Source organism: Scyliorhinus torazame, chromosome 16 (assembly GCF_047496885.1).
Source record: "Scyliorhinus torazame isolate Kashiwa2021f chromosome 16, sScyTor2.1, whole genome shotgun sequence".
Lineage (NCBI taxonomy): Eukaryota > Metazoa > Chordata > Chondrichthyes > Carcharhiniformes > Scyliorhinidae > Scyliorhinus > Scyliorhinus torazame.
The window spans coordinates 197,916,868-197,931,495 of record NC_092722.1 but is presented as its reverse complement, the minus strand read 5'-3'; the positions used below and the strand labels follow the sequence as shown (position 1 = coordinate 197,931,495).

At 49.6% G+C, this 14,628-nt stretch overlaps 2 protein-coding genes across 2 annotated transcripts in view; one reads left to right on the top strand and one right to left on the bottom strand.

The window, feature by feature from the left end:
- sfr1 (SWI5-dependent homologous recombination repair protein 1) overlaps nt 1-7,939 on the top strand; it is a 44,055-nt gene extending 36,116 nt beyond the window's left edge. Inside the window, exon 4 of the mRNA XM_072479758.1 lies at nt 7,049-7,939. Coding sequence (XP_072335859.1) covers nt 7,049-7,237 — 189 coding nt within the window. The 3' untranslated portion in view covers nt 7,238-7,939. The remainder of the gene's footprint in view (nt 1-7,048) is intronic.
- The window catches only part of cfap43 (cilia and flagella associated protein 43), a 313,462-nt gene continuing 306,706 nt past the window's right edge, over nt 7,873-14,628 (bottom strand). The window contains exons 37-38 of the mRNA XM_072479757.1: nt 9,540-9,693; nt 7,873-8,212 (exon numbers count right to left, since the gene is read on the bottom strand). Coding sequence (XP_072335858.1) covers nt 8,031-8,212; nt 9,540-9,693 — 336 coding nt within the window. The 3' untranslated portion in view covers nt 7,873-8,030. The remainder of the gene's footprint in view (nt 8,213-9,539; nt 9,694-14,628) is intronic.

Here is a 14,628-nt window from a genome sequence, read left to right as displayed (position 1 = left end):
CTTTCCTGTTATCCTTGAGGCGGATCCAGAGGGGCTACAGGCACTAGTGGATCAGATTAGCTACCAGCATGCGGCAAATCTGAGTGGGTGGACGGTTGGATGTTCCTGTGAACAGATTCTAGGCAGTTTCATCTCTTGGATGGCTATAAGATTCTCTACGTGAATTTCCCAGTCCAGTTATAGTGATCGTGGAAGCACAGACGCTCACATTTGGAAATGATTATCACTATCATAGAGTAACTGGTGGTGTCACATTACTGCTGGCATTGGTCTCCTGGCTCCAGTATTTGTATTGGCAGGGAACTGACTTTACATTGAGCTGTGCTGTGCTCTGCAGTATCTGGGTACCTGAAATGAAGATTACTCCATGCCCCAGGCCTGATCTTTCAAAGCTTGATAGGCCAAAAGTTACACCAAATATTAGAGCAACTTATTTGCAATACTGGAGGTGTTTTCACCGACACCTCGGGGGCCGCAGTGGTTCAAGAAGGCAACTCACCACCACCCTCTGAAATGCAACTAGGGAGGGGTAATAAATGCTGGCCTAACTGGCAACGGCCACATCCCGTAAATTAATTTTTCAAATGGACTCATTTTTAAAGAGCGATCTCACTTAAAATTGTGAAAATATTCCTGAAAATCCTGACTTTTATGTGAATCATGGATTCCCATAGGAATTAATGTTAAAGCTGGAATTCGGTTCCTTGGATAATTTCTCGCTTGGTAAGACATCGTACAAGTTGAAATACTGCATCCTACATGTGCAGCACTTTGCATTTCTAGCTAAAATAACCTGCAAAATAAAATATCACTCAACATAAAATACTGCCCAATGGAAAATGTTTTTAAAAATTACGGTACTCACTAATACAGTCATTTTCAAACCAGGGTCGCGACCCGCGGGTGGGTCACATGCAGGTGTCAGGAGATTGTGCCATGCGTTGTGACGCTCCCAGTCACGGGTCCATGCGTTGCGACGCTCCCAGTCACGGGTCCATGCGTTGTGACGCTCCCAGTCACGGGCCCATGTGTTGTGACGCTCCCAGTCACGGGTCCATGCGTTGTGACGCTCCCAGTCACGGGTCCATGCATTGCGACGCTCCCAGTCACGGGTACATGCGACGCGGCGTTCCCAGTCACGGGTCCATGCGACCCGGCGTTCCCACTCTCGGGTCCATGCGCTATGGTGTTCCCAGTCACGGGTCCATGCGCCACGGCGTTCCCAGTCACGGGCCCATGCGCCATGGCGTTCCCAGTCACGGGTCCACGCACCATGGCGTTCCCAGTCACGGGCCCATGCGCGTGGCATTCCCAGTCATGGGTCCATGCGTTGTGGCGTCGTCCATGCGCCGCGGCATTCCCAGTCACGGGTTCATGCGCCGCGGCTTTCCCAGTCACGGGTCCATGCGTTACGGTGTTCCCAGTCAGGGGTCCATGCGCTACGGTGTTCCCAGTCACGGGTCCATGCGTTGTGGCGTTCCCCGTCACCGGTCCACGCGCCATCGCGTTCCCAGTCACGGGTCCATGCATTACGGTGTTCCCAGTCACGGGTCCATGCGCTACGGTGTTCCCAGTCACGGGTCCATGCGATGTGGCGTTCCCAGTCACGGGTCCATGCGCCATGGCGTTCCCAGTCACGGGTCCACGCGCCATGGCGTTCCCAGTCACGGGTCCATGCGTTGCGACGTTCCCAGTCACGGGTCCATGCGACGCGGCGTTCCCAGTCACGGGTCTATGTGCCGCGACGTTCCCAGTCACGGGTCAATGCGTTGCGACGTTCCCAGTCACGGGTCCACGCGCCGCGACGTTCCCTGTAACGTGTCCATGCGTTGCGGCGTTCCCAGTCACGGGTCCATGCGCCGCGGCGTTCCAAGTCACGGGTCCATGCATTACGGTGTTCCCAGTCACGGGTCCATGCGCTACGGTGTTCCCAGTCACGGGTCCACGCGCCATGGCGTTCCCAGATACGGGTCCATGCGTTGCGGCGTTCCCAGTCACGGGTCCATGCGACGCGACGTTCCCAGTCACGGGTCCATGCGCCATGGCGTTCCCAGTCACGGGTCCACGCGCCATGACGTTCCCAGTCACGGGTCCATGCGCCGCGGCGTTCCCAGTCACGGGTCCATGCGCCGCGGCGTTCCCAGTCACGGGTCCATGCATTACGGTGTTCCCAGTCACGGGTCCATGCGCTACGGTGTTCCCAGTCACGGGTCCACGCGCCATGGCGTTCCCAGATACGGGTCCATGCGTTGCGGCGTTCCCAGTCACGGGCCCATGCGTTGCGGCGTTCCCAGTCACGGGTCCATGCGACGCGCCGTTCCCAGTCACGGGTCCACACGCTGCGACGTTCCCAGTCACGGGTCCATGTGTTGCGGCGTTCCCAGTCACGGGTCTATGTGCCGCGGCGTTCCCAGTCACGGGTCCATGCGCCGCGGCGTTCCAAGTCACGGGTCCATGCATTACGGTGTTCCCAGTCACGGGTCCATGCGCTACGGTGTTCCCAGTCACGGGTCCACGCGCCATGGCGTTCCCAGATACGGGTCCATGCGTTGCGGCGTTCCCAGTCACGGGTCCATGCGACGCGACGTTCCCAGTCACGGGTCCATGCGCCATGGCGTTCCCAGTCACGGGTCCACGCGCCATGACGTTCCCAGTCACGGGTCCATGCGCCGCGGCGTTCCCAGTCACGGGTCCATGCGCCGCGGCGTTCCCAGTCACGGGTCCATGCATTACGGTGTTCCCAGTCACGGGTCCATGCGCTACGGTGTTCCCAGTCACGGGTCCACGCGCCATGGCGTTCCCAGATACGGGTCCATGCGTTGCGGCGTTCCCAGTCACGGGCCCATGCGTTGCGGCGTTCCCAGTCACGGGTCCATGCGACGCGGCGTTCCCAGTCACGGGTCCACACGCTGCGACGTTCCCAGTCACGGGTCCATGCGTTGCGGCGTTCCCAGTCACGGGTCCATGCGCCGCGGCGTTCCCAGTCACGGGTCCATGCGCTCCGGCGTTCCCAGTCACGGGTCCAAGCGCCGCGGCATTACCAGTCACGGGTCCATGCGCCGCGGCGTTCCCCATTGTGCGAAGTAGTGCCCAATGGTAGGATCGGCTTTCAGAATGCCGGCCGTTCCATGAGGGCAGTGAGCTCCCCTAGCCCAGCGAGGGCAGTGAGCAGCCCCGGAGCCCAGCGAGGGCAGTGAGCAGCCCCGGAGCCCAGCGAGGGCAGTGAGCAGCCCCGGAGCCCAGCGAGGGCAGTGAGCAGCCCCGGAGCCCAGCGAGGGCAGTGAGCAGCCCCGGAGCCCAGCGAGGGCAGTGAGCAGCCCCGGAGCCCGGTGCCCAGCGGGGGTAGAGAGCAGCCCCGGAGCCCAGCGAGGGCAGTGAGCAGCCCCGGAGCCCAGCGAGGGCAGTGAGCAGCCCCGGAGCCCAGCGAGGGCAGAACGCTTCCTCCTGACGTCAGTGCTCTGACCCAGGGACAGATGATTTTTTAAAAATCGTGAGAGTCTTCCTGCCTGGAGTGGTTGCAGAGAGCAGGTCACGTACGCTGACATCACGTGTTTGGGTGCGAGAGGGATGCCTCCATTTTGCAGCTGCCAGCAGTGCTGGTGTGAACTCCAGGGCCTCTGGTAAGCAACCCAGGCAGAAGAAGCTGAAAACAGGAACAAAACAACATAAAGATGATTACTTGAGGTGTGGGTTTATTATTGAGCCACTTCCAGCCATGATTCAAAGTTCATATGCACATATGTGGGAAGCACTGGCAAATGAATGTTTAAAACCCTCAAAACGTCAAAAGGTAATTGAAGACTAAACATGGTGAGTTCAAGGACAAACCTCTCGATTTTTTTCAACGGATGCAGTGAGATCTTAACGCATCAGCTGGAGTCATGATCAGAAATGTAACATTGAATCACAAAGCGGAGTTTGAACATTCTTCCAATGTTGTGTGGGTTTCCTCCGGGAGCTGCAGTTGCCTCCCACAGTCCAAAAATGTGCAGGTTAGGTTGACTGGCCATGCTAAGTTGTCCCTAGGTGGGGTTACGGGTATACGCTGGGGGATTGGGCCTAGGGCGAGTGCTCTTTCAGAGGGTCGGTGCAGACTCGATGGGACGAATAGCCTCTTTCTGCACTGTAGGGATTCGATGTTTCTACGAAATGAGATACTTAGCACCGAGCAGGCTCACCTGGCACATTAAAGGAAAGTTAAAATGGTGGGTCCCGATTTTCGGCCAGCACGGGTTGCGAAGGTTGGCTGATTGCTAAAAATGGGTCCCGGGTGAATCAGTTTGAAAAAAACTGCATTAATATAATAAATATTTTAGATTGACCAAGCACCACCTAGTGACAGAGGTTGGTCACTGCAGGGAGCAGCTGAGGTCCTGCAGTAACAATATTGTGGAGCCCAGGACTTGAAATGAAATGAAAATGAAAATCGCTTATTGTCACAAGTAGGCTTCAATGAAGTTACTGTGAAAAGCCCCTAGTCGCCACATTCCGGCGCCTGTTCAGGGAGGCTGGTACGGGAATTGAACAGGCTGCTGGCCTGCCTTGGTCTGCTTTAAAAGCCAGCAATTTAGCCCAGTGAGCTAAACCAGCCCCAGTGACTTCAGTGCAAGTTCAGGAGTGGAGCAGCAAGAATAAACCCATGGTCAATAAGAATCGCTTATTGTCACAATTAGGCTTCAATGAAGTTACTGTGAAAAGCCCCTAGTTCGGGGAGGCAGGTACGGGAATTGAACCCGCGCTGCTGGCTTTGTTCTGCATTACAAGCCACCTGTTTCGCCCACTTTGCTAAACCTGTCCCTAACAAAGGGTGGCGATGTGACTCTTCCACCTCCACATAGTCACTCACTCACTCACTCTCCCACCCGTACACACTTTTCCACCCTCACTGACTTACTTACCCTCCCACTCACACTCTCACCCACCCCCATACACTCACTTCCCAACACCCCTCAGCGTAAGAGGTTGACCATTGAAGACAAGAGATGAGGAGGAATTTCTTCTCTTTTTAAAATAAATTTAGAGTACCCAATTGTATATTTCTTTCCAATTAAGGGGAAATTTAGTGTGGCCAATCCACCTAACCTGCACATCTTTGGTTGTGGGGGTGTAACCCAGGCAGACACGGGAAGAATGTGCAAACTCCACACGGACAGTGACCCAGGACCGGGATTCGAACCCAGGTCCTCAGTGTCGCAGTCCCAATGCTATCCACTACACCACATACCGCCCTCGGAATTTCTTCTCTGAGGGTAGTGAATCTGTGGAATTCTTTACCGCAGAGAACTGTAGAGGCTGGGTTGATAAGTATGTTCAGGGCTGAGAGAGACAGAGAGGGAATCGAGGGTTATGGGGATAAGGTGGCAAAGTGAAGTTGAGGACTATCATTTCAGATCAGTCATTCATCTCATTGAATGGTGGTGCAAACTCGATGGGCCAAATGATCATCTCTGCTCCTACATCTTATCACTCTGCCATTCAACATGATCAAGGCACATTGTCTATCTCAACACCATATCTCTGCATTCTCTCCATACCCCTAGACACCTTTACACTCTCGGAATCTATCTTATTCTTAAATATATTCAATGATTTAGCCTCCACACTGATCGAGAATTCCACAGGTTCACTAGCCTCTTAATGAAGAAATTTCTCTTCATCTCAGTCCAAAATGGCCTACTCTGTATCACGAGACTGTGACCCCTTGTTCTAGATCCTCCCCATGCCAAACTGAGGAAACAACCTCCCTGAACCCAGTCTGTGCGGCTCTGTCAGAATTTAATACATTTCAATGAGATCCCCTCTTATTCTCTAAATTCCAGTGACTGCATGCCCAGTCGACTCAATCTTCTCATACGACAATCCTGTCATCCCAGGTATCAGTCTGGAGAATCTTCGCTGCACTCCCTCTATGGCAAGTATATCCTTTCTTAGATAAGGAGAGTAAAACTGCTCACAATGCTCCTAGTGTGGCCTCACCAAGTCCCCGTATAACTGCAGTAAGACATCCTTGCGGCCTGTATTCAAGTCCTCTTGCAATGGAGGCCTACAAACCACTTGTCTTCTTTACCACCTGTTGCATCTGAAGGTTTGCTTTCTGTGACTGGTGTACATGGACATCCAGATCACTTTGATTTGGTTGATTCCTGTCTAATGGAGCATCCTGTGAGGAGAAATTGAGTAAATTGGAATTTAGAAGAATGAGCAGTTTCTCATTAAAACATATAAGATTCTGATATGGTTTGACATGGAGGCGTGGCAGCGCCTTGTCCTAGTCCGTAGAGTCTAGGAATAGAGAGCATGACCTCAGGATAAGGGGTTGGCTATTTCAGACTAAGATCAGAATTTCTTTCTCTCAGTGGGTTGTGAATCTTTGGAATTCTCTACCCTCGAGAGCAGTGGGTGTTCAGTCATCGAGCATATTCATGACAGAAGATACTTGGACACGGAGGAAAATGAATGATTAAGGGCTTAAGGCAGGAAAAGAGTTGATCATAAATTGAATGGTGGCGAGGACTCAAGGAACTGTATGGCCTACTGTATGTTCTGTAAGGTGCTAAATCCCTTTGCTTGATGGATTTGAAAGTCTCTGGGGAACAATGACAATTGAGCAAGACTTCCTTAAATAATGAGGGTTCACTACAGCTGTCAGTGCAACAGGACCGATATAGAACTCAATGTTTGAGTGAGTCTGCAAGTTTAAAATGGATACTGTTGAGGGTGAAATTTAGTATGCGATTGTAGGAATTAACTGAATCTTGGTGCTGTACCTTCCGATCTCAATGTAATTGAACTACAAGACTGCAAAATGTCAACAAAAGTTTGATCTGTGATCCGCTTGATCTCTCACTCCCAGTTGTAGGAAGAGATATTATTCTTGTCCTTCTGCTTCCCTAATCTAATCTGTTGCATATGAACTAATGGTTGTTAAAGTTTGCTGAGTGTTTGGACAAGTTTCAAATATTTATATGGTACATCTTGGGCTGTTGCATGTACCTGCTTGATACGGACTGTGTTCTCAATAAATGACCAACAATTCCCTTTTTTACAGAATAACTTGGAAGAACTGGGGTCTCTGATAGAGAAATGGAGGAAGAGTAGCCAGACCTTGCTATATGAACTTCAAATGGCCCTTTCCACTGATTCCAAACCAACCCTGACCCAGCTCATAGACAACCTGGCAGTAGAGGATAGACTTCTGCATTACAACAGGCTTGAGGAGGACTTCACTGATGCATGAGATTTCTTCTGTGCTGAGAATCAGCAACCTTGTTCAACACTATACATTAACCATTCATTACCTTGCAGCTAGGAGCTGCTAGCTGCAGTACCACAAGACATTGTTTTATTGTAAAGATCTTGCTCCACTAGGTTACATTGAATGTCCTTTTTCTTTCCTGAAGTTGTGTTGTTGCTATGTTTCTCTATTGGGGAGGGTGCAGCACTGGACTCCAGCCATCAACAATGCTGTATCAATTTACCAATATGCAGTGAAGAAGGTGGAGCCTTGTAAGTTCCTTTCTCTCAACCTGCTCCCGAGACTGACTTGTTCTATCAAGTCTCCAAAAATGAGTAATGAAAAGAGCTTTTTGAGAAGGTGAGATGGGAATCACGCAGCAAAGGAGGAATAAAGGCAAATAAATAAAAATGTAGCTATTCAAGTCAAAAAGCAAAATAACTGGATGACGGAAATCTGGAATGAAAAGGGAAAAAGCTGGAAATACTCAGCGGGGGTGACAAAACTAGTACACTAGCTCACACTAGTACAGAGCAAGTGCTTGGCTCATAGAAAAGGTTTGTACTGGCAGGACGGAGTAAACAGGATACACTATTCGGGTGATGCACATCTCCCGAATCAAGACCCAGACACAGCTGTACAATCCAAACAACGTCTTTATTGTTTATGAATACACATTTTAAATTAAACCAGCAGCCAACTAAATGAGTTGTCTAGATTATTAAATCTGATGGAAAATTAAAAACTTTAACTCCCTGGTGTGCATTTTATACCAAAGACATCAGGTGAAGAAAAATCAATTATAGGCATATTGCTCTGCTTCAGCCAGGATTGGAAAGGTTTTCATACGCTGTCTCTCCAACTCGTTTCTCAGGATTTCAATATCTTCAGACTGGGATCGGCTGAGTTCCATTAGCTTGTTGTGTTGCAACAAGTCCTTGAAGCGAGTGCGGGCATCTTCATCTGATTTGACTGTAGCTAATGGAGAAAGAAAAAACAGCCTCTTCAGTGGACTTGTATTGAGGGTGAAATGTTTACTCCCAAATTGTGATTCACGATTGTTGGCTGAGATTGGATTGCTGATACAGAAGGACTTTGGGAATGCTAATCTGAAGCTAACAGAGAGCAGTCAGCATTATTTTCCTCTGACTTTTATTTCCTCTCTGTTTCACTGCCTTTCTCAGTGGAAGGACAGAGATGGATAACTGAGCACAGAGTCTACATGTGACTCCAGTCCCACAACAACATGATTGACTCTTAAGGGCAATTATGGATGGGCGATAAGTGCTGACCCAACCAGTGATGCCCACATTCCATGAGTGGGATATACTGGTTGGTGACAAGGACATTGTATTAACATTACTGTACCTTGCAGACTCCCAGTGCTGACCTTGCTCAGCTGCAACCTCCGCTCATACGAGCGGGTTCAAGCCTCACTCCAGGACTTGAGAATATAACCTAAGCTAGCATTCACCTGAACTGGCGGTGAGCACTATTTCATGAATTTGCTCATTATTGTTGCCTCCTTGGTGTAGTCTACTTATGCATTGGTTCAAATGAGCTGTAATCAACCTTAGTCCTGCACTATTAAACAAAAAAGGGGAGTTCTCCCAGTGCCCTCACTAACACTTCTTCCAACCCAACTACAGAATTATGAGAGTGATTCTACAGAACAGAATAATGCTTCCTCCTACCCTGCCCCCATATCCCTCTATTTTCTTCATGTATTAAATTGTTTGGCGGACATTTAAATTATATTTACTGCAAATGCACATTGTGACATTTCTGAAGGATGATATGAGCCGTAACTCTCCGGCTGTTTGGATTCTCTTTTCCTGCTGGCAGCACACCCCCACCCACGGGTTTCCTGGCAGCGTGGGGTGGCTTCACCGGGAAATCCCATTGACAAGCGGCAGGAAGAGACAATGCTGCCGTCAGCGAACCGTGCGCCGCCACCTGGAAACATGCAGCTGGGTAACCAGAGAATGCCGCCCATGGTGTTTATAAAATGCCATTTCCCTTTTATAGTTCAATTTGTCCTGGAATCATACACACAGAGGGAGCCATCCAACTCATCACACCGGTGCCAATTAGCAATCCAGTTAGGCACATTCCCTGGCTCTTTGCAGCCCAGCAAATGTTTCCTTTTTTTCAAAAATCCAAATCCCCTGGGGCCATGTGCACTTTATCAGCTGTTTGTAAATTTTTGCTCACGTGCTCAGATTCCTATTAGGTTGATTGTGACTAAGTTGTCACATTAACCCCACTGGTTTTACAAATCAACAACACGTTGCTTTGAACTCACTGATCATCTCCTGAATATTTTGCCTTTCACTGACGGAGATGTGCTGTTCTTTCAACTGTCGATCAATCACTTTCATCTCCCTCTTCATTTGTGAGATCTGCTTCTCCAGCTCTTTGATGATATTCTTTTTCTTTTCGATAACTTTACTGTGAAACTAAGCATAAAGTGAATCATCAAAGTCAGACAATTATCAATTTCTCCTGGAGTTACTTTAGCAAACTGGCTGGGATTTTCTGCTGCTGTTCATGTCAGGTGGGTTCAGTGACGGGAGTGGAAAATATTGCGAGGAGTGTAGTGTTTTATGATGGCGTAAAAGCACGACACGATTGTCCCCTCCCTCAGTGATGGGCTGCACAGATTGTTGGGAACATCATTCTAATATATTTAAATATCATTATCAAGCCTGACCGCCTGTGAATCATCCCCCTGCGCTATGGCAGAACACTGAAGCACGACTGGTCTCTGAAGGTGAGCACCTGGTGAGCAGACCTCCCAGAGGAGCTCGGGTGAGTGCAGTGCGCAAGGGCGAGTAGCTCACCCCCCAGGTACAGCTCCGGTGTCCCATCACTAATCTGGCACAACCCAGACACCCCACCCCGGCACTACCTGGGCAGTGCCTACTTGGGGGGGGGGGGGGGGGAAGAGATCGGGTGAACTGTTTGCTCGCCGTGTACTGGGCAGCCTTTAAAAATGACGCCTGGATCATCGAGTGCTTAGATGGTGGGTGTTGCTAACTTTTGGTTGGTTCAATTGGCTCTGTTTTATAACCTTTGCTCTAGAGTCGCCAGGTATCTTTATGATACCGCCACAAGGTTCAAGTTCAAGTAATGATCAATACCTCAACACACCAATTAGTAAGATTCAAATCAATATACATTTATTATACACTGTAAATCGCTACTCATGCATAAACTCTATTTTCGAGGCTATTTCTATAACTAACAGGCCTATACTTAGCTTCGGACTGGCCCACCAGCTCAGGGGAACAAATGGCCTTTCGTTCGGGTTCTGAGTGCGGGATTCAAAAGCTGGTATGGACTGGTAGCTAGGAGCGCCTATCTCATAGCGAGCGTTGACTTGAGACTTGCTTTGTTGGAGGCCGCCGGACAGTTCACTCTCAGGGGTTGCTTCGCGTTGCTGAGTGACCCTGTCAAGAAGGACGATTTGAACTTGGGGCCTTTACTTTATAGTTCCCAGGGGCTTCCCGCCCTTCGGGGCGGACCCGTACCTGGTTTCAAGTGATTGGACTTCGTTCCAATCGCATGGTTCGATTTCTCCAATGCTGGAGCTGTTCCCTGATCGTTGGGCGATCTTTAAGTGTCCGTTAACCTCTTTTGTGTTGGCTCCTGCTGGCGCCGAGGAGTCTGGCTTGGCCTTGTTTACCTCAAAATGTTTCGATTGTTCCTGGGGATCGCTCATTACTATGTAGATGGCTGCTTGTATCGATGCTGTCTGGGTTTCTGCAGAGTCTAATACACAGTAAACTTGCACCTGTTAGTTTTTGCCTGTGTTGGCTGAATTTCCCTTCAGCCTTTGCGGTTCTCGATTTTAAGTCGGGAAGTGGCCAACTCAGGTGGCTACATGGGCCAGGAGAATCAGACCCGCCAGCGATACATCATGGAAACCGTGACAATGGTGCTTCTTTTCGCTACCGGAGGAGGTGGTGGAAGCAGGGACGATAGTGACATTTAAGGGGCATCTTGACAAATACATGAATAGGATGGGAATAGAGGGATACGGACCCAGGAAGTGTAGAAGATTGTAGTTCAGACGGGCAGCATGGTCGGCATGGGCTTGGAGGGCCGAAGGGCCTGTTCCTGTGCTGTACATTTCTTTGTTCTTTGTTTGTTTTCAAATTTCTGCAACATCCCAGCCTTAGTTTTAGGGTTGAACATGCTTATTTCTAGGAAATGATGTATTCATTTTGGAATAGATGAGGTTACTCATCTTGTTTTTGGTGGAACAATTCTGGTGGGGGCTATAAAATAAATGGCAGAACCATCAGGAGCATAGAGACACAGAGAGATCTGGGTGTGCAGGTCCACAGATCCTTAAAAGTGGCAGCACAGGTGGAAATGGTAAAGAAAGCATACGGCATGCTTTACTTCATAGGAGGGGGTATCGAGTATAAAAGCTCAAAAATTATGTTACAGTTCTATAGAACGTTGGTTGGGCCACATTTGGAATACTGTGTCCAATTCTAATCACTGCACTACCAGAAGGACGTGGAGGCTTTGGAGAGAGTACAGAAAAGGTTTACCAGGATGTTGCCTGGTATGGAGGGCATTAGCTATGAGGAGAGATTGAATAAACTGGGATTGTTCTGACTAGAGAGGCGGAGGCTGAGGGGCGACCTGATAGAAGTTTATAAAATTATTAGGGGTATAGATAGGGTGAACAGTTGGAGGCTTTTTCCCAGGGCGGAAAGGACAATTACAAGGGGGCACAAGTTCAAGGTGAGGGGGGAAAGGTTTAGTGGAGATGTGCGGGTGAAGTTTTTACAAAGAGGGTGGTGGTGGCCTGGAATGCACGGCCAAGTGAGGTGGGTGAGGCAGAGTTGGAGTTTCAGCGGGAGCGGAGTGCAGAGGCTGCTGGTGGGTGAGTATTGCAGTTTAAATTAACTTACCTTGCAGGGGCATCTCTTGGAGTTTCAGCGGGAGCGGAGCGCAGAGGCAGCTGGTGGGTGAGTATTTAAGTAAACACTTACCTGGTCCTGTTTCTGTCCCTCTTTGCTGTTGTTTTTTTAAAAAAAATATTTTTTTAAGGCGGGAACAGGAAGTTCGACCCGTGGACGTCTGGGAAGTCCCTCACCAATAAATTCTGGTGGAGAGGAAACCCGAGACACTACACGTGTCTCCCACCCGCCCTCCTCCTCTAACCTAATAATAAAACCCATTGGTGTGAGGTAAGTACCAGATTGTATTATTATTATTATTTTTTTTTAAAAATTTAGTTGTTAGCCAGATCTTGGTAGAAAGTTAGAGGGATGGCAGGGAAGGGAGTGCAATGTTCCTCCTGCAGGATGTTTGAGGTGAGGGATGCCGTTAGTGTCCCTGCTGATTTTACCTGCAGGAAGTGCTGCCATCTCCAGCTCCTCCAAGACCAAGTTAGGGAACTGGAGCTGGAGTTGGAAGAACTTCGGATCATTCGGGAGGCAGAGGGGGTCATAGATAGCAGCTTTAGGGAATTAGTTACACCAAAGATTGGAGATAGATGGGTAACTGTAAGAGGGACTGGGAAGAAGCAGTCAGTGCAGGGATCCCCTGCGGTCGTTCCCCTGAGAAACAAGTATACCGCTTTGGATACTTGTGGGGGGGGGACTTACCAGGGGTAAGCCATGGGGTACGTGCCTCTGGCACGGAGTCTGTCCCTGTTGCTCAGAAGGGAAGGGGGGAGAGGAGCAGAGCATTAGTAATTGGGGACTCTATAGTCAGGGGCACAGATAGGAGATTTTGTGGGAGCGTGAGAGACTCACGTTTGGTATGTTGCCTCCCAGGTGCAAGGGTACGTGATGTCTCGGATCGTGTTTTCCGGGTCCTTAAGGGGGAGGGGGAGCAGCCCCAAGTCGTGGTCCACATTGGCACTAACGACATAGGTAGGAAAGGGGACAAGGATGTCAGGCAGGCTTTCAGGGAGCTAGGATGGAAGCTCAGAACTAGAACAAACAGAGTTGTTATCTCTGGGTTGTTGCCCGTGCCACGTGATAGTGAGATGAGGAATAGGGAGAGAGAGCAATTAAACACGTGGCTACAGGGATGGTGCAGGTGGGAGGGATTCAGATTTCTGGATAACTGGGGCTCTTTCTGGGGAAGGTGGGACCTCTACAGACAGGATGGTCTACATCTGAACCTGAGGGGCACAAATATCCTGGGGGGGAGATTTGTTAGTGCTCTTTGGGGGGGTTTGAACTAATGCAGCAGGGGCATGGGAACCTGGATTGTAGTTTTAGGGTACGGGAGAATGAGAGTATAGAGGTCAGGAGCACAGATTTGACGTCGCAGGAGGGGGCCAGTGTTCAGGTAGGTGGTTTGAAGTGTGTCTACTTCAATGCCAGGAGTATACGAAATAAGGTAGGGGAACTGGCAACATGGGTTGGTACCTGGGACTTCGATGTTGTGGCCATTTCGGAGACATGGATAGAGCAGGGACAGGAATGGATGTTGCAGGTTCCGGGGTTTAGGTGTTTTAGTAAGCTCAGAGAAGGAGGCAAAAGAGGGGGAGGTGTGGCACTGCTAGTCAAGAGCAGTATTACGGTGGCGGAGAGGATGCTAGATGGGGACTCATCTTCCGAGGTAGTATGGGCTGAGGTTAGAAACAGGAAAGGAGAGGTCACCCTGTTGGGAGTTTTCTATAGGCCTCCAAATAGTTCTAGGGATGTAGAGGAAAGGATGGCGAGGATGATCCTGGATAAGAGCGAAAGTAACAGGGTAGTTATTATGGGAGACTTTAACTTTCCAAATATTGACTGGAAAAGATATAGTTCGAGTACATTAGATGGGTCGTTTTTTGTACAGTGTGTGCAGGAGGGTTTCCTGACACAATATGTTGACAGGCCAACAAGAGGCGAGGCCACGTTGGATTTGATTTTGGGTAATGAACCAGGCTAGGTGTTGGATTTGGAGGTAGGAGAGCACTTTGGGGACAGTGACCACAATTCGGTGACGTTTACGTTAATGATGGAAAGGGATAAGTATACACCGCAGGGCAAGAGTTTTAGCTGGGGGAAGGGCAATTATGATGCCATTAGACGTGACTTGGGGGGATAGGTTGGAGAAGTAGGCTGCAAGTGTTGGGCACACTGGATAAGTGGAGCTTGTTCAAGGATCAGCTACTGCGTGTTCTTGATAAGTATGTACCGGTCAGGCAGGGAGGAAGGCGTAGAGCGAGGGAACCGTGGTTTACCAAAGAAGTGGAATCTCTTGTTAAGAGGAAGAAGGAGGCCTATGTGAAGATGAGGTGTGAAGTTTCAGTTGGGGCGATGGATAGTTACAAGGTAGCGAGGAAGGATCTAAAAAGAGAGCTAAGACGAGCAAGGAGGGGACATGAGAAGTATTTGGCAGGAAGGATCAAGGAAAACCCAAAAGCTTTC